Raw genomic sequence first — 20,218 nt, forward strand, 5'->3', positions numbered from 1 at the left:
CCGTCCTGAAAAAGGAAACAGTATTCTGTGGAATAGCTGCACAGAAATACAACTTTTTATATCCACAGAATGGAAAAACAAAATGGTATAGGCATGACCTTCCTTGGGATTGTTCTTAATCGTTTAGTTCGTGGTGGCAGTCGACTGCTCTGTTTTCTGATTTTATGCCAGAGAAAAGGGGAACTAATGCTGCAAAAAAGTACTGTCCTCATAACGTGTGAATGGTTTTGCTTTTTTGCCACAGGTACACATGTTGGGAAGTCACCTTCCATGTGGCTTTTCCTGTGTTCACATTGAAGGTGAAACCTATTTCTTCTGTCTTTCATACATTACAAACCACCCACTTATGTACATGTAAATCTCCCTTTTAGGAAAAAAAGTTGTACGGAGGAATCCCAAACAGCGAAATTGTATTTAAATGTTATGTTTTTGAGTACAATTATGCGTGCAATCAGTCTGTCTATATGAGGCAAATTTCCAGTCTGGCCAAGCATTGATGCATCTCCAGTTCTGTTTGAAACAGACATCCTATTGGAAAGCATATATGAATCTGTGCTATAATACCAGAGGTTTGGTGTATGTATGCAAAGAGTGTGAATAAGTCAGTGTTCCAAAGAATTCCGTCACAGTGAGTGAGCCTATGTCTCCAGTGCAAATACAAAAATAATTTTGCACATGTCTTATTTTGTGTAGGACAAACACTTCCAGGTACCTTCTCAATGGGCCTTCATTTAAGGTGTAAGCCTTAAAGTGTTTAAAGGTTTAAGCCATTATCTCTTGTGGAAGTCAAAAGAGTATCAGTCGCCCACAGTATACTTTAAGGATGTTTGGGGTTTAGTGAATGAGCAGGCCTAAGGAACACCTTAATTGCCACACAATCTGTTCCATCAGTGACTAGGATGCATATGTGGGGGGTGGGGAAGAGGGCAGGGATAACAAGAAGCTTGTACTTCTCAAGCAAAGGTATGCTACCAGTGGAAATTCCATGTCTTGTTTTGAGAGTCATTACTTTGTAACAGTTTTTCAGTGTAGGGTGGAAGGGCTGTATAATTTTTAGTAATTCTGTGAGATAAGGTAAATTTTGATGTATGACTTTCTCATTTATCTTATTTGCATCATCGTGTCCAGAGATTTGAGCCTGGTCCTGTTCTCTATCCAGATCTATCTCTGCCTCTTGCAACGTGTTGGCCCTTGCATAAAAACAGCCATATGATAGAAATAGATTTTTTTGCTGTAATATGATAAACAAATTAGATGTTAACTATTTCTTATCGCTTCTTCAGTGGGTATAAAGGTTTGCTGCATGGAGGCTGTTCATAAACTATCCCTGTGGATTTTGCCTGTGGTTCTTCACTATGAGGCATGATAAATCTTGGTTCTTTGACCTCTATTTCTATCAGGTAATAGTAAAAAAACTTTCTGCCTGTTGAATTTGCCTTGTCTTGCTATCAGTGGCAACACCAGGAATTGCTATATGGGCTCCACATCAAGCTTGCCGCATAGCGCCTGCTTGTAAACAGTTATCTTTGTCCAGTCTTTCCCAATACAAATGTACATAATGAATAGTTAGAAGGGTCCATCTCCTAAAACCTGTTCATGACCTTCAGGGATGTGATCATATGTCTTAACGTGCATTTTCTTTTGCAGGTATGAAGGCCAGATATGCAGGAGGAGTCAAGTAGGGTTGGAAAACATTGTTAGCTTGAATGGCAAAACTCAAATCCATAAAAGCAAGAAACATCAGTTGAGCAAGCAAGTTACTTTACTCAGACATTGTACACTAGTTCTTGGATGTGTATAATGTAATCTTATGTTCACACTGTGTTGTATTGCTGGTTTATCTGCTCTGGAATATTTCTGCAACTACATTTTAACACTCTGAGATCTCTTAACTGACAACTGCATTGGTTTCATCATGAGGGCATAAACCTTCTGCAGTTGTGAAGGGTGGGAAGGAAAGTGCAGAAAGAGGTTATTCTGAGCCTCTTCTAAACCCCATCTGATTAAAAAGCATTATAACAGACAGCAATCTGAGGATGCGTGCTGAAGGGAAGCTCAGTCTGGAACACTTTGATAACTCCAATAAATAGCACTTTATAGCTTTAACTATCATTTCATTGCTTTTCTAGATTTGAGGTCTGAAAACCCAGTAAAAAGAAACTATTGTTAAAATACCCATTGCTTGCTTAAATTTGTTCTGTAAAACGACCTCCTGGCTTAGAGCTATAGGTAACAACAGATAAAAATGCTAGATTTTCAGAGCAGTCCAGTGCAGAGTTACTTCAGCATGCCCATTGTAATCAGTGGATTTTGATTTGAGTAGCTTCACAAGAGTACACTGTCAGTGATCAATTGGAAATTAATGGGTTAGGATTTCTCCTCTCTTCTTGACCATTGGTGGCTTGTTGTTTGGTGCAGAGAAGTCATTATATAGCATTGAGAATGTTGAGTTAATGTTGAAATAATCTTGCACTGAACAGGCAGTTTATTCAATCAGTGGCAACTTTTGTTATATCGTTTAAGGTTAGTAACAGCACAAAAAATCTGTGACACAGATATACCCCTCCATATATCTAAGTGGCCATCATGCTGAAGTGTGCCCCTTTTGACTGTGGTGAGCACATGGAAGCAGCATGTGATAGCTATATAGAAGGCTCTGGATATGGCTCTCTTCCTGATATTCCTGATCTGATCATTAGTATGAAAAGGCTGTCACATTATCCTTATTTGGTTCCTGTTTAACCTATAAGTCAGACATCAGCCATTAGCCTACTTCCCTTTGTGAGCTTTTCTGTTATGTGCTTGTCTGTAGCAGTCATCCGACATTATAGGACTTAGGGTGAGGAACATTTGAGAAAAGAAAGTTCTAGAATTGCTAGGGTGCAACCTGTAGAGTAGTAAACGCTGTATGAGCTTGCAGTACAATTAATGAGATAAAGTGCTGTAACTTGCCTGCACTGTTTTATAATACAGCAGCCAGATGCTAGCATTTTTGGAATATATCTAGATGTGTTTGATGCAATAAGATGGAAGAAAGATTTGACACTTAACTTCCCCCTCAAAAAAAAATATAACCCTGACAGCATTTGGCATGGAATTAATGGCTCTCACATTATAAAAATCTGCAGTAGCTCAAAGATATTTCAAAGGACGCTTATCCTAACTACGAATATTGATAGGTCATGTCTGCAACACATTTCATATTAGCTAAAAGGCTAAGAAGCAGTATAACCAAACTCATAGTAATAATTCTTATTTTTTCCCATCTTAAAAATGTTTGAAGTTAATTATAACTTAACAGCTGGCTCTTGCTCAGGAATTTAGATTAGCCTGTGTAGAGATATAAACTTTGCAGTAATTTTTAAGCTATGTGAAAAAAATTAATGGAGGAAAATGGAAAAAATTGAAATAATTCAGTACTTTTCTGTCAAACCTAAACTTTTATTAGATGAACAATATCAAATGCATAATTTACAACTTAACACAATTTTATATACTATTAGGCATCCTTATGAAATTTAAAAGTCTTAATACCTTTGTTTTCTATAAGAAAACATACTTAAGCTTCCTGCTGTTGTGCCACATGGAGCACATGTACCTTTAATTTTTGTCATTTGAGAAGCAGGAATAAAATAAATAGTAGAAACCAAATTCTGTAGTAAAAACTATTTGGACAAAGAGTCACAGTTAGTAAGACTGTGAGCATGTTTGGATATTAAGCTTAAAGTCCTTAATTTATCATTCAGCACATAGCTTATTGTTGCCAAAATGGCGTCAATGTAATCAAAACAGTTCTTGAAAACATTTATATGTCTGCAGTATGAGCAGGTTTTCCAATGTTCTCCCAATTTTTTTCCACTGGGAAAAAAATTAAAAAATGTGCGGGGGGGGGGGGGGATTTTCCAAAATTCTGTTTTTTCTAGGCATCACATCTCTAGGGCCTTTTCCGCATGCCCAAAAAACAGCACGCTAGGGACAGAAAAAACACCGTCCATGGGGTGCTGTTTGCCCAGGAGGCACTGCTACATCGCAGCAGTGCCGTCCTCACACACACACACCCCAAAGCGGTGTAAAGATGCTGCTTTCAAACCTTAATGGGGAGCAAGGCTTTTGGAATTCGCCGACTTCCACCTGTTGACGAGCGAACAGCAGCTGGTGGAAGCCGGCGTATTCCCTGCACTGCTCCCAAATGACTTCTTACCTTCTCCTGGCTTCCGTTGCTCTGAGAAGGCCAGGGGACATGCCTCCTGGCTTCTGTGGCTGCAGCCATCGCTCTGGCTATGGGGGCGTGTACCCGAACCTCCTCAGAGCAACAGAAGCCAGGAGAAGGTAAGAAGCCGTTTGGGGGGCTGTGCGGCTGTGCAGAGCCTTCTCCGCCAGCTGTGCAGCCCGTGGGGCCATCCGGGTGAACGGCCCCAGGGCTTGCATCGGCATGAATCTTGCCGATACAGCCCCGCAAATCTGGCTATGCGGAAACAGCCTAGGTCTGTTATATCCAATTTACATGTCCTCTGCTGCATGAGGAATTATTTCTCAGTATCTTTCAGTGACCCTGGTAAAGTTTTATTCATGGGGCAGTTTCTTAAAGATACTTGGCTGCCCTGCTTCCCATCTGTTTCATTTTTGTAGACTGAACATGTTTCTTTTAGCATGTATGTAATCTACATCTTGTATTCTAAATCACATTTATTGTTCCAGAATCTATCATGATCAGTAGAATGTCTTTGGTTAGGAAAGGCACAAAAAGGATGAAGAGTTAAAAATATAGATGAACACCTCATGACTGTTGGGATGTAAATTACTGGTTGTATAAGTACATCCCCCATCCATTCTTAACCAGTGACAGCAAGTCCCTCCAGCATGATGTAAATTGCGCTGAATGGTTTGAGGGGGGTGTAGTAAGGATTATGTACTTCTAATTACAAGGCAGTATTCGACTAAACCCATAAATCACTTTTGTGACAGTTCCCAGAAAACTTAAAGCTATCAGGGAAATTGAATATACACAATATTTTCCTATCAAGAATAAACATTTTATTCCAATGTCAACATAAATTGCATCATTTATAACTTTGTTAGCATATAGGAGTATACTGTTTGGCACATCTATGGAATTTACAGTAGAAACATTTTAATTTTCCAAGAGCAAAACAGCAAATATACCCATAATTGAGAGAGAGAGAGAGAGAGCGCTGCACACCACTGCAGTCTGTGCCAGCTTGATAAAAGTATCTTAATATTGCTGCCTGGTAGGTAGGAAAAACTAAAACTTTCAATTAGAAAATAACATTTCAGTAGAGAAAATTGTATATTATCTCGGCAGAAAGTCACATAACACAAGCCTTTATTTTAGTGAGGCTTGATTGTTTATTTTAGTAATGTTTGTTTATTTTAGTAAGGCTTGATTGATTTCCCCCCCTCGTCAGCTATATTTATTATTTATGATTAGATAGAAGTTGTTGAGTGGGAAGAAAAGAAGCAAGCAGGGAAAGGGATGGGTATGGGAGTTGCCAGGAGAAAAAAACGAGGAAATAGTGGGGGGAGGGGATGCAGGGGAAGGTCAGATGTCCTCATCCAGAAGTGCTTTTGGGTTCTCTAGTGCTCAGGTAGTCCATACTGTGAAACTTTACCATAGTTTTCCTGGGTAGAAGGAGCCAAGGAGGGGAAGTTGAAGATGAGGCAGATAGAAGATAGGTTGACTGCTTGGTAAAGTAGATAGAGGGAAACAGGAGAAGGTAAGGTAACTTGCATTGAAATAGTAAATGTATAATTGAAAATGTGATGTTTGTGTGCAGTATGCACAAGCATCTCATGCTGTAGCGTGCCTTACATAAAAAAATTTCATGTGAAATCTTTTGATTTGAAACCCCAATAATTCACTCATTCCAAAATGTCTTTCAGAGCTTTCCAAAATTTAGCGGTCTAGACTCCTTTTGACCTTGCTCTCCTCCCATTGCTCTCAGGCCACTGTGGAGGCTTTCCTCTGCACTGGTGCTCACTTCCTCTACCATTAGCCCGTGTGTGTGTGTGCGTGCAAGATTCATGTTTTTCTATGAAGGCAGAAGGAGTAGCAGCAGAGGAAGCAGGTGCTGCAGTGGAGGAAAGCCACTGTAGCCGTCATATGAAAGTGTCGGTGGAATGAGGTTCTACGATCCAGGCATTAGTTTTCCTGAATGGTGAGTGTGTGAAAAGCTGAAGCAAGAAACAAATCCAAAGGTTAGCTGAATAAATTGAAGCTAGTGGAAGAGCAGCTCAGCTCTGAGGCGCCGCATGAATTCCAGTAGGGATAAATTGGGAAGAGGAGAATATATCTCTAGCAGTTTTCAATAGCAGTTGGATGAACTGGTCAGGATTCTCTGATCCTGCGTGGAGTAGGAGGTTGGATCAGATGGCCTGTATGGCCCCTTCCAACTCTGATGCGTTTCTGATCCCACAAGCAACACATGTAAGCAACAGTCATCCATTGTTTGTCCCCTCTCCCAAAACTGGTATGCAAAGAAATTCTGCCCCTGGATGTGAAGAGCCTTTTGGCTATTTTGAGGGTTCTAACCTCCAAGACATTGCCTAGCTTTTCTTTAAAGCTCTTGACACTAAATTTCATCTTTATTGTGGTGTGAATTTCATAAATTAATGTTATTGGTTGACGAATTTGTTTTGCTCAGTGGAGGATGGCCTTGAACACGTATGGCCCCCATGTCTGTGCAGTTTCCACACAAGAGCAGTGTTTATCAGCAAGTCATTCTGGAGTTCTGACTTTTGGGGCCAGTATAAGCCTTGAATGTGGCTTCCCATTTTTTCCTTATTTTCATTCTCATGTCTTCAACTTGCGAGACAGCAGGGAGCCGCTGCACCCAGAGGGCCTCAGCCCTGACTGGGTCATTCTCTTGAGAGCCCCCAGCCAGTGCCAGGGTGGAGGAGCACACAGGACATTCTGCTCAGCCAGCCAGACACCCCTGCTTTGCTCTTGCGAGGCATGACAATCAAGGAACATTCCTCCCTGGCTGGTGCTGACAACTGACACAGAAATTTACAGTTCCCTTGATCATTTTTTCCAGACCAAAAAATACTGCAGTCTTTCCCTACAAGGGAGGAGTTCCATCCCCTCAAATATTTCCGTTGCCCTTTTGCACACCTATTCTTATTTGTTTCTTGATCAAATGTGTAGTCAGTAGACCAGAAATGGAGGGGCAAGTATCTTGTAGTTGGCAGTGTTTTTCTTAGAAGGTCATATCCATGACTCCTGTTTACAGGCTGACCACTATTGTAGATAATAATGAGCTGCCTTATAACCATGTGCCAAATCCAATAACTTGCCATGGATGGTCAAATGGGGCCATGAATAGTAATGTTCACTTCCCTGTGCAGTAGTGCCAACCAACAAGTGGTGGCATATCAGCTACCAAGCAGATTTGCATGTAGCAGATCTTAAATGAGTGATGCTGCATTGTTACTCAATAAATCTCACTGTGTCAAATTGGGCTTATTCTCTGCCTCAGTACCACCACAGACCTTGCTTTGAACAATACACAAATAACAAAAGGTAGTTACAGAAATGTGGTAGGAAGACATTCTCAAACATCATTTTTGCATGTCAAGGAATCCTTTAGAGCTGCATGGGCAAAACTCAAATTACTTTCATTTACTGATGTCTTAAGGGGGGGGGGGGTAAACCATTGTCTTGAGAGCAGCCGACATTGGAGTCACCACTATTATGGGTGGAAGCTAGATTTTGTTGGCTGTCCATTATGTTGGTATACTGAGTTCTATGGGGAAAGTAACTATAGAATATAGGAGGTGGGATATCATCTTACAACGGTGTGCCCAACAGTTTTTTCTCTTTTCCCCCATATGAACAAATGGTTCTAGTGTTTTCTCTTAAGAAAATGTTAAGTGCTGAACTTGGGGACTCTATTTTGGTGGTGATAAAATCCATTGTACCTCTTCTTCCATATTGGGCAGCCCAACCTCTACTAACAGAAAACTGAGGTGAGGGAATACTTCTAAATGTAGGGCACATCCCTATAGCTCCTGAAATATACCCATCTTCTAAGCCCACTGTCATGATTACATTTTGCTGGTTTTTCTACATTTCTAAGCTATCTGCCTCAAGAGTTTCAGTTTTAATTCAGTTTTGTTTCTCTAGAACAGTGGTTCCCAACCTTTTTTCACTCGTATACTCCTTGGCAACCCATTCCCCATATTAGCAAACCCATTATGAATTTTTTTGCGTACTTCTACTACCCGCTCTGGCACGTACCCCTGAGGGATACACATAGCTCAGGTTGGGTATCATTGCTCTAGAAAAATAGAAACTAAGGAGAGAAATGTATAGTCACTTAATACTTAAAAAGTTTTTGATACTTCCACATATGGGGCTTAATCAGTCAAGGCATCAAATGGATAGGAGTAGGAATCTTCTGTTGAGGAAGCTTATGTGCAATTGAAATTTTTGGGAGTATAGTACAAAGTTAGACATAATTACATGATTCAGCATTGAGTTATTACCTCTGCCTTGTTTTTTCTGGTCAGAGCCTTTTTTCCCCAAGCAATGCTACATTGATTTTTAATGTTTCCATTGATAGACATCTATGGGACTACGATGATTTTTGATAACTGCCTGGAGCTTGACTCTGCAGAGCAAGATAAATAAATAATTGAAGGTGCATTCAATTTTTGGAGTAGCATTCTGCTTTGTATCATTTCTTCACTGTGATCAGTTTGTTAACGGACACATTCGCAACCAAAATTTGTCATGTGCGAAAACTGCTTTCGTTGCTTGCCATTCTTCAACTTTATGATTAAAGCGTCTTCATGTAGTGACTTTTTTAACACAACTGTTTATTCTTTCTGAAAGTAAATCTTATAACAAACCATATCTGTGTGTGTTTGAAGGGTCACGTAGGAGCAGCAGCAGAACTTAACAGCAGAACTTCTAAATGTAGGGCACATCCCTATAGCTCCTGAAGTGTAGGTTTAGATCCTTGCTCTGTATCCGTGTTTATTGATTGGGCTTAGTAATACCTCACCTAGTCATTTCTCTAAGTCAGAAGTTTGTTCCTTGTAAGAATATATGTTAATAGGGAACTTTGCGTCTCACATGGTAGTTGTGAAACTAAACGATCATCGAGTTTTTCAGGGTGGCATGCAAATTAAATATATCAGCTTGGATCCTACGCTTTGCTTTCTCTTGTGCACCTTTGTCTATTGCGGTAATATCCCTACCCCCACTGCCGTCTGCATTTGTCTGATGTTAGGAGGCACTGTCCAGCTCTTTGAAAGGTATTGGTCACATATGACTGGAAGTTTCTAATGCTGAGGGAAATAGCACTGCACAAAGAGAAATATGGCAAAAAAATAGCTGGTTACTGAATATAGCTGATTATCTTTTGGTAGAACTTTGTGACAACAGATTGACTATATCCTGTGTGCACTAATGGGTAACTTCTTTGGGATAGTGCTACTTTAGTCATCCCTCTCAACAGAATTAAGCATGTGTTAGAATTTTGTTTTATTTTCTATGTGCTTCCACTGATGCTCCTGACTCACTGTTTAGAAGTCTGTGACACAAGATTTATCCATTAATGAGGGTATGCCCTTCAAATAGGTTTGCAGTACTGTCCTAAACAGCTTTGCCCTCTTTCAAGTCCATTGAAGTTAAGGAGCTTAGAAAGGTATAATTCTTTAGGACTATTCTTTAGTACATTCACCAACAATGATTACCTGATTAATGGGGTGGAAGTCCTTAGGTGGGAGTAACCATGTTCTGGAGTTCGTTATACAATGGAAAGGGGATCCCAAGTCTAGTCGGACACACGTTCTAGACTTCAGTAAACTAGATTTCAGTAAACTTAAACTGCTGGGTGTGATCCCATGTTAAGAATACTAAAAGAGAAGGGAGTAAAAGATAAATGGGAGTTTCTAAAAAGTGAGATCTCGAAAGCACAATTTCAAACAGTTCCAATGAGGAGAAAAAATGGGAGGTGTCTAAAGAAACCAGGATGGATGTGACCTAGATATAAACGGGAATAAAAGTACCAAAAAAGATATTAAAAAAATAAAAGTACTTTAAAAAATATAAAAGTACAAGATATGGAAAAGAAGAGAAATTACTAAAGAGGAATTCAAACAAATAGCCAGGACATGTAGGGAGAAAGTCAGAAAAGCTAAAACTCACAACGAGCTCAGACTTGCGAGAGATGTTAAAAACAATAAGAAGGGCTCTCTTTTTTGGTTATGTCCATAAAGGAAGAAAAAGGATATGATAGGGTCACTGGATGGAGAAGATGGTGAAATTCTAACAAGTGACACAGAAAAGGCAGATCTATTCAACAAAAAGAAAAACAGTGCTCAACTGGGGGGAAATGAATCAGAAGATATAGTGGGGGAAATTCAGCACAGAATAAAGAAAGAGCTAGTACAGGAATACCTGAATACTTTAAATGAATTCAAATATCCAGGGCCTGATGAACTACATCCCAGGGTATTAAAAGAACTGGCAGAACTAATCTCAGAACTGCTTGCTATAATCTTTGAGAACTCCAAGAGAACAGGAGAAGTCCCAGCAGAGTGGAGGAGAGCTAACGTCCCCCATCTTCAAAAAGGGAGAAAAAGAGGACCCAAACAACTGCCACCTAGTCAGCCTGACATCAATACCAGGAAAGATTCTAGAGCAGATCATTAAGGAGACAGTCTGTAGTAACTTGGAAGGGAATAATGTGACCACTGAAAATCAACATGGGTTTCTCAAAAACAAATCATGCCAGACTAATCTTATCTCTTTTTTTAATAGAATGACAAGCTTGGTAGATGAAAGGAATGCTGTGGACGTAGCATACCTTGATTTTAGTAAGGCCTTTGACTAGGTGCCCCATGATATTCTTGCAAGTAAGCTGGAAAGATGTGGACTAGACAGTGCAACTGTTAGATGGATTTGTAATTGGTTGACTGGCCGGACTGGCCGAACAGAGTGCTTATCAATGGCTCATTTTCATCCTGGAAAGAAGTGAGTAGTGTAGTGCCACAGGGTTCTGTCCTGGGCCCAGTGCTATTCAATATTTTTATCAGTGACTTGGATAATGAAATAAAGGGCATGTTAATCAAATTTGCACAAAGTTAGGAGGGATATCTAATACCCTGGAGGACATTGGCAGGATTCAACATTATCTGGACAGATTAAAGAGCTGGGCCAAAACTAACAAAGTGAATTTCAACAGAGATAAATGTAAGCTTCTACACTTAGGCAGAAAAAATGCACAGATATAGGATGGGTGACACCTGGCTTGATGACAGTACATGTGATAGGGATCTGGTAGTCTTAGTAGACCACAAACTGAACAGTGATATGACAGCCAAGTAGCCAATACAATTCTGGGATGCATCTATAAGAGTATGGTGTCTAGATCGAGGGAAGTAATTGTACCACTCTAGTCTGCATTGGTCAGACCTCACCTACTGTGTTCAGTTCTGGGCACCGCAATTTCAGAGGGATATTCTGGAATGTGTCCAGAGGGGGGCAACCAAAATGGTAAAAGATCTGGAATCCATTCCCTACGAAGAGAGACTTACAAAGCTGCGGATGTGTAGTCTGGAGAAGCGAAGGTTAAGGAGGGCTCTCGTTTAAATATTTGAAGAGATGTCATGTCAAAGAGGGAGCAAGCTTGTTTTCTGCTGCATCACCGACTAGGACATGGAGTAATAGATTCAAGGTGATTCAACCTAAACATTAGGAAGAACTTTCTGACTATCAGGGCTGTTCGACAGTGGAATTCACTGCCTCTGAGAGTGGTGGAGTTTTTTTTTCTTTGAAGATTCTGAAAGAGAGGCTGAATGAACATATGTAGGGAGTGCTTTGATTGTGTATTCCTGCATGGCAAGGGGTTGGACTTGATGGCCCCTCTGGTCTCTTCCAACTATATGATTCTAAGAATGTCACTTAAAAGTTATTGTGAATAATAGATGCTAACGCACACTAGAATTCTTGTGGCAGAACTAAAACTTACTCTTCTTGCATAAGATGATGCATAAAGCAACTTTAGTGGTTTTCAAGATATTGTCTGTTCAGAATTCTCCAGCATTTGCATTTGCAGAATCCATAAATAGGTTGTATCACAAACATATTTTTCATTTTGAAAAATACTAAGTATGTGCTGCATAACATTCTCCACAGGTAATATGATTGTGAGTATTCACATATCTCTGATGCTGATTAAAATTGTGTCAAACGAACATAAAAGTTAAATAACTTGTTCATTTCTGTGTTTTTAACACCAGGGTTAAGGAGGTATTAATATTGCTATTGTGATTGTTACTAAAATATGAGTTGGGATAGTTTAAGATCTTCACTTGGTAAATATAGTCTTTCTGGTAGCAGATTAAACCACAATCAGGGCCATATGCAGCTGCTTGTGGCTTACAATAGTTGGTGGTTTTTTTCTTGTTTTTACTGTAACAAAACCACACTACAGAGTAACACACTCGTTGCTCCTAATCATTAGTATGATTGTAGTACAAGAAGATGGTGAAAAGTTCCATCAAGTCACATTTGACTTATGGTGATCCGTGTAGAGTTTTTAAGGCAAGGGATGTTAGAAGGTGCTTTGCTGTTGCTTTCCTCCAGCTAAGAGAGTTCTGTGACTGGTCCAACGGCACTTGGTCCAATTTTTCCCATGTTGCAGTGAATAAGGACATAGTGCAGTTGCACAGTGGGATTTCAGTCAAGTTTGTACATTGAACAGTATGGGAGTTTGTTGTGGTTAGTTGAAAAAAAATTAGACCTAAATTGAGATGCGTCAACCAGAAATTTGCTGAATACCTATGCTGAGAATGAATGTTATATAACCAGAAATTAGCTTATTTTATCCCTTTTATTGCAGCAGAGCAGTGAAGCACATGCTTAACATCTCTGAGGTTGCAATTAATGGAACATTAAAATGCTTCACGATTTGGTTGGATGGCATACAGAATGGTCATTGTGATTTCTGAATAAATACTAGTTAGAGGTGTATACTTGAAATCCAGGAGAAAATTGTTAGACTTCCGTTACCTTAAATTCGAGTGCACAAGTTTACCATTTATGTCAAGTATGCTTTGGTAGATGTGAAGAAGAAATTGGGAGAAAAACAGGAACAGGTTATTACCAAGCACCTATCACTAGTACAGTGTCAAAAGTTTTCTGAAAGTTTTGTCTGTGAATGTATTGAAGGCTGGTAGAAAGCTGTTACTTGTATGAAAAGTGCTGGAGCGTGACAGAGATTGGTATGTGTGCCCTTATTTGATTTAACTTTACTTTTCCAAGTTGCCACAGAATTGCTCAGGTATTTAACCATAGTTGAGTTCTGCTGTTGCAAATCGTCTACACGCAACCCACCCACCCCCGGAACAATTTGTTGTGTCTCGTATAAAATACAAAGAAATAGCTAGTATGGATATTAAGAATATGTATTCAAGAAACAGAAAGATGTCTGTAAGTACCATGAGTGCAGTTTGAAGATTACAAGAAAAAGAAAATTTTGGCTAAGGCTTTGTCATAGCAGCTTGTATAGCACACTCTTTCTCCAAATCCCATCTATTCCTATCAGTGTAATACTAGCATAGAGCAAGACTTCCTGCTGAAGGCATCAAAAGGCTTTTAGCATTGTATGCTGTTTCACAGCACACTTTAGCCATGCTACCACAGAAATTTGACATACTTTCTACCAGCTAGTGGTTTCTGCCTTGGCATCCAAGTTATTTGCCTTCACTTCTAAGAACTCTGGGAGAGTGGGGTTAGTTTCTCCTGCATGGCATGAATTGTGACTCTTCTAGTTTTCTTTGTGGAGAACTGAAGATAGGTGAGGCATTGTGGTTAAAAGGAATGATTTCTAATTTGGTATGATAATGGTGTCTTTTTGTAATAATGGATGGATTGTAAAGCAATAAAGAATACATCCAATACCATTTTTTACAGGCTGATAAAAGATGAATATAAGGACTAGAGCTAAGCAATTAACTCTGTTTGTATTTCTCTTTAAGGTTTGGACCCCATGGAATTCCTGTGACCATCTTTCCTAAAAGGGAGTATAAGGATAAACCTGAGGCAATGCAGCTCCAAACTAAATCATTCCATGATGAGGCACAGGTGAAGTGTGAAGCCAATGGTGTAGTCACAGACTCTTCTCCCATCCAGCCATCAGAACCTAACCTGGCTAAAAACCTATGGACTTCCAAACCACCTCCCCTTTTCCATGAGGGAGCACCCTATCCTCCTCCTTTGTTTATCAGGGACACATATAACCAGTCAATACCTCAGCCTCCGCCTCGGAAAATTAAACGGCCCAAGCGGAAAATGTACAGGGAGGAACCCACCTCAATTATGAATGCTATCAAACTGCGACCTAGACAGGTCTTGTGTGACAAGTGTAAGAACAGTATTGTTACAGAAAAAAAAGAAATCAAAAAGAGCAGCAATGCGGGCGACTCCTCAAAATATGAGGATAGTAGAAAGCGAAGAAATGAGAGCGTAACTACTGTGAATAAAAAAATCAAAACTGATCATAAAGTTGATGGGAAAAGCCAAAATGAAAGCCAGAAAAGGAATTCTGTGGTCAAAGTTGCAAATATTGCCCACAGCAGGAGCAAAGTGGTTAAAGTTTCAACTCACACAAATACGTCAAAAACGCAATTAAATACTAAGAAAGTTCTCCAGAGCAAAAACATGGATCATGCAAAAGCTCGAGAAGTTTTGAAAATAGCCAAAGAGAAGGCACAAAAGAAACAAAGTGCAACCTCCACTTCCAAAAATGCACATTCAAAGGTCCATTTCACAAGGCGTCTTCAGAACACCAGCTCAGGTCCCCTGCCCCCACGGTTGCGCCTAAAGCCACAAAGGTACCGAAATGAAGAAAACGACTCTTCTCTCAAGACAGGGCTTGAGAAATTGCGGAGTGGCAAGCCCCAGTCTGGCTGCTCCTCAACCCGTTCAGCAGGTGAGGCCCCTTCAGAAAATCAGAGCCCCTCAGAAGGCACAGAAGAGGCTAACATTGAGGTTCAGGACACAAATGAAATGCATGTACCTGTTGATCAGGATCAGGATGAACAGCAGACACTGGGCAAGAGAGGCAGCAAAAGCAATATAACAGTTTACATGACCCTTAATAAAAAGAAATCTGACTCTTCCAGTGCATCAGTGTGTAGTAGTGATAGCACAGATGACTTGAAGTCCACCAACTCTGAGTGTAGTTCTACTGAAAGCTTTGATTTTCCTCCAGGCAGCATGCATGCACCTTCTTCCTCCTCCTCCTCGTCCTCTTCAAAGGAAGAGAAAAAGCTGAGTAATTCCTTGAAAATGAAAGTCTTTTCAAAAAATGTCTCTAAATGTGTCACACCAGATGGCAGGACCATATGTGTAGGAGACATTGTTTGGGCCAAGATATATGGCTTCCCATGGTGGCCAGCCCGTATTCTTACCATTACTGTGAGCCGGAAAGATAATGGCCTTTTAGTACGACAGGAAGCGCGTATTTCATGGTTTGGGTCCCCAACAACATCTTTCCTTGCTCTTTCACAGCTCTCCCCTTTTTTAGAAAACTTTCAGTCGCGATTTAATAAGAAGAGAAAAGGCCTTTACCGCAAGGCCATTACAGAAGCAGCCAAAGCTGCTAAGCAGCTGACTCCTGAAGTCCGGGCCCTGCTGACACAGTTTGAAACATGAACATGAAAAGTAAGGTAGGCAAAAAAACATGGAGGCTCCATGAAATGTATAGCCTAGCTTAATACCATGAAGGACTTGGCCAATTTAAGAAAAAAATTGCACTCAGTTGGCTGCTTTTTTATACTGAAATTTCCATTTGTAGCAATGTCTTGACTGAAAGTGATACTTAACAAATTGTACATGCAATCAAATTAACCTAAAATGAGATCTCAGTATTTTTCAAGAGGACTCTTAAAAAAAATTTTTTTTGTAAAAGTTGAAAATTCCTCTGACCACCCATGCACAGGAGCCATAACCTCAGCCGAAGAGCAGTTTATTTGCAGGGAATTTTTACTAGTTTCTACCCACTATATATACCATGTCAGTGTGTGGAAGGGGGTGGGGGGTGGGAGGTAAATACAAAAAATGGAAGTTAAATACATGACCTGAATACTCCACCTTGAATGCAGAACCCTTGGTACTATTTAAGCCGTTGAGCTTTTGTTTAAATATTTTTACTTAAAATTGATTCTAATAGGCTGAGTCTGCCAGTGTGAATGGGCCCCAAAGCCTTCAGAACTATGCCCAAAACACTTTATTTTATACAGTCCATTTTTAATTCTTTTAGAAATCAGTTTCATCTGAAGTCTGTTTAAAAAAGTCTATTCATTGGTAGATGGGTCTTGGTGGTCACTTCTTTCTAGACACTCAATCTGTGCTATGCATCCAGGGATGCAAGTATGAACTTCAGGGTTTGGCAAGTCAAGAGGAAGCCTGTTACTCATAGACAGGTCTGAAAAGTCCCTCAGTGTTTGGGATCAAGGGCTGTTAATGCTGCATAGGTGTGAATCATAACTTCCTAGGGTGGGGTGGGGGTTTCTTAGGACAATTGTCCTGAGGGGTTAGCTTGAGAGTTTTTGTGTTGTGTAAATAATTCGGTCAGATTTTTTTGCTGACTTCTTGTTCTTAAATTCTTAGGATACGTCCTAGTAAATTACACTTTGTGAACTGTCAGATGTGTAATTGTTGCATTTGGATGTACCGAACTGCATTTTTTAAAATATTTCCATTTAAGGTATCTGTTTGCAGGTCAGAAAATATGGAAAATGTAATTGTGTAATGCTCTGAAATGTACAAAAATTGTAAATAAAATTGACTAAATCTAATTATTTGTGTGTGTTTCTCAAAAAGCTTTGAACAAATCAGGAAACAAAGATGATTGTTTTCATGCAATGTTTAGGAGACATTTAAAATGGGAATAATTCTCGTTCAGTACTATCTAAATTAGGTTTACTTTCTGCATATAAAATATGGATGTGCATAAATATAATTCTTTGCCCTGAGTAAACACTTGTCAAATGTTCTACAAAAATAGTATCTTTGCAGGAGTAACTTTTTCCACAATTTCATGTTACTAAATGTTAGTGTCCACACATATATTTATGTCTTCTGCATGTCTCTTGCTCAGTGTTGGGCATTTTTATGCAGTTGATTAACTTAAACACTGCACTCTGTAATGGGTTCGGTTTGGTATATTCTCCTTTACATGCTGGGAAAAAGTGCCTAATTTTATCCCTAAGAAATTCACACAGCTATTTTACACGAGTAGGCTCTTAAAAATGGGAAAGGTTTAAAGCAAAACTAAATTCAAATTGTATAATTCAAATACACAATATAAAGAATGTAAGGCTCTTTTGTGACACTTTGATGGTAAGGTATGTGTTTTTACTAAGTATTGAAGCTTTAGTCATAATTTCATTCCAAGATATTAACCTTGTTACTCACATGCCGTGTACATAGTTCTGAAATCTGCTGTAGTGAAGAAATCATCATGCTGATGTTAGGTGATACATTTCCTAATCTTAAGAGAAATTTACTTCCAAAGTCATCTAGTCAATGCTTTTTGAACTTAGAAAACACACAAAATCAATGCCTTAATAGTATGCAATCTGTTTCTTTCCTGTATAGCGTATTCTCTTTCCTGCAAACAGAAACAAATGTAGTGTGTGATTTTATTTTTTAAGGGAGGCTGTGCTTAATTTTTAAAAATGCACAATGTAGCTGACAGCTGTTACTGCCTGATGCAGGCTTGAAAATGCAGCCTAGACTGAAGGCCATGTGTTACGAGATCACAGGTTTATACAGGTTACATGCTGGTTTTGTAAGACATGAGCCAGCCCTTTCTCTGTAACTGCACGTAATCAAATATTATGTTAATACCCAATAGTGCTAGTATTTCCCCTTTTGAATGTACATCACTTAACACATTAGACGTACTATCAGGGGTATAATTAGTTTGCAAAGGCTTGGCTCAGAGAAATTGGGAATAAATGGAACTCTGCCTTTAAAGTTATCTTCTACTACACAGTTCTTTAATTCTTCAAAATTTGCCACTCAGCCTGTAGGCTGCAGTCTGGCAGGTTGTGCCTGATGTACTACTGCTGAACTTACATGTGTTGAGCTCAAAATTTTGTTTTCATTTTTCCCCAACAGTTTTTTACATTGGTTTGGTGCTCTTTTCAAAGTATTTGTGCTTTTTTTTCATTAGTAGTTTGAATCGTGGCATTCTTTAGTGATAATGTCATCCATGATGACTTAATGTCATTTTATTAACTCGCGTGGTTTGGTTTTTTTCCTCAGACGTTAGGTAATGTCAGTTTATTTACTGCATATATTGGATTCGCTGCACAGCCTCAAAAACAACTGTTTGAAAGAGGGCACCAAAGCAGCTTCAAAACAAATATGAGCTTGCCTCCAAAGACCCTGTGGTGGAGTAGGGAAACTGATTTTCTGCTTGTCTACACTCCATTCACTCAGTTCTTGACTCCCCTGCAAGCAGAATTTTTGAATCCAAACCACTGACTTACTTGGAATAAAATACACAATTGGTTGAAAAACATTCTAGTCCTATTTTGAAAACAAAACCTTGTTATTTTAGGTGCAACCTTTTGCTTTGTATATTTGTCTTAAATTGCAGGTAATCTGGCTTATTATCTGCTTCCACTGGTTGCTTTAAAATGCGGGCATCATTGGATGTGCCCTTGTAAACCTGAAAGGAACTTAAGCCCTTGTGGCTTCAAACTGCATGAAAGATGTTTTTTAAAAAAATTATTCAATTTTAGCATTCACTGTTTTGTACTGTGGAGCTACGGTGATACAGGGTGTTCTGAAATGGAATGAAATTACTGATTGGACAGATGGCTTGTTACCATAAGCAACACAACCGCATGCAGTCAGCTGGCTATGGGGCTTTTACACTTTGTTTGCCATCAACTCCCCTGTCATGTAATTGCAAGAAACGTAGCTATCACAGTCCTCAAGTTATGTGCTCAGTGGAACTCCAGTGCACAGACCTGTGTTGCTTGAACAGTTAACCGCTGTGTCTCACATGATGCGCAAATCTTGGCATTGTTCTGATCTACCTTAATTGCAGATGCGTAATGTATAGCTCAGTGATGGTAAACCTTTTCAAGACAGAGTGCCCAAACTGCAACCCAAAACCCACTTATTTATCGCAAAGAGCCAACATGGCAATTTAACCCGAATACTGAGGTTTTGGTTTAAAACTGTTGGCTCCAAGGCACGCATTACTCGAGAGTAAGCTTGGTGGTAGTTGGTGGCTTTGCTTTGAAGCAACCGTGCAATGCTTCCAACGGGTGAATCACGCCCCTAGGAGGGTTTAGAAGCAAGGCCTGTTGCCAGCAACTGAGCTTATTCCCAGGTAAAGGATTGTGCTTTAGTTCTTCCCATGAAAATCAGTGGGGTTTAACAGCACTTAACAGGGTTACCTATTGCCCCCCCCCCCCCACATGATGAACTCTGTGCACGCGTGCCCACAGAGGGCTCTGAGTGCCACCTCTGACACCCGTGCCATAGGTTCACCACCACTGGTATAGCTCAACAGTGTTACCTGCATAACTAGTGCCAGTGCAGATGATATAAACTGCAGTTTAAAAATCTGGTATAAGAGCTTCTAGAAAAGCAGGCACAATAGCACGGTCCTGATTAATTGTTCATTATAAACTGAGGTTAAAAATAACATGTGCCCATAGAACAGCAGTGGCGAACCTATGGCACGGGTGCCAGAGTTGGCACTCAGAGCCCTTTCTGTGGGCACATGTGCACAGAGTTCATCATGTGGGGGGGGCAGAAAATCACCCCCACACACACATCTCTATGCTAGCCTGGGCACGATCCTTTACCTGGGAGTAAGCTCGGTTGCTGGCAGTGGGGCTTGCTTCTGAGTAAACCCTCCTAGGGTCGTGATTCACCCATTCGAAGCGTTGCACAGTTGCTTCACCAAGCTTACTCCCTAGTAAAGTGCGCCTTGGAGCCAACTTTTTTCTAAACTAAATTCTCAGTATTCAGGTTAAATTGCCATGCTGGCACTTTATGATAAATAAGTGGGTTTGGGGTTGCAATTTGGGCACTCGGTCTCGAAAAGGTTCGCCATCACTGTCATAGAATGTATGTATATGTTCCTCCTCATTGCAACAATGGCAATTTATCCACACAAGCATTGGTGACACAATAAGAATTGACCAACAAATT

General features: G+C 39.9%; 1 protein-coding gene across 4 annotated transcripts in view; it reads left to right on the forward strand.

The window, feature by feature from the left end:
* PWWP2A (PWWP domain containing 2A) overlaps positions 1 to 20,218 on the forward strand; it is a 34,979-nt gene that overhangs the window by 1,153 nt on the left and 13,608 nt on the right. For 2 of the 4 annotated variants that reach the window (XM_048488449.1, XM_048488451.1), the window contains exon 2: positions 14,011 to 15,702. In XM_048488449.1, the coding sequence (XP_048344406.1) occupies positions 14,011 to 15,688 (1,678 nt within the window). In that variant the 3' untranslated portion in view covers positions 15,689 to 15,702. Of the gene's footprint in view, positions 1 to 14,010; positions 16,834 to 20,218 lie in introns of those variants that run through there. The other 2 variants (XM_048488452.1, XM_048488448.1) reach the window with 2 other exon arrangements.

The sequence above is a fragment of the Sphaerodactylus townsendi genome, linkage group LG03 (genome assembly GCF_021028975.2).
Source record: "Sphaerodactylus townsendi isolate TG3544 linkage group LG03, MPM_Stown_v2.3, whole genome shotgun sequence".
Taxonomy (NCBI): domain Eukaryota; kingdom Metazoa; phylum Chordata; class Lepidosauria; order Squamata; family Sphaerodactylidae; genus Sphaerodactylus; species Sphaerodactylus townsendi.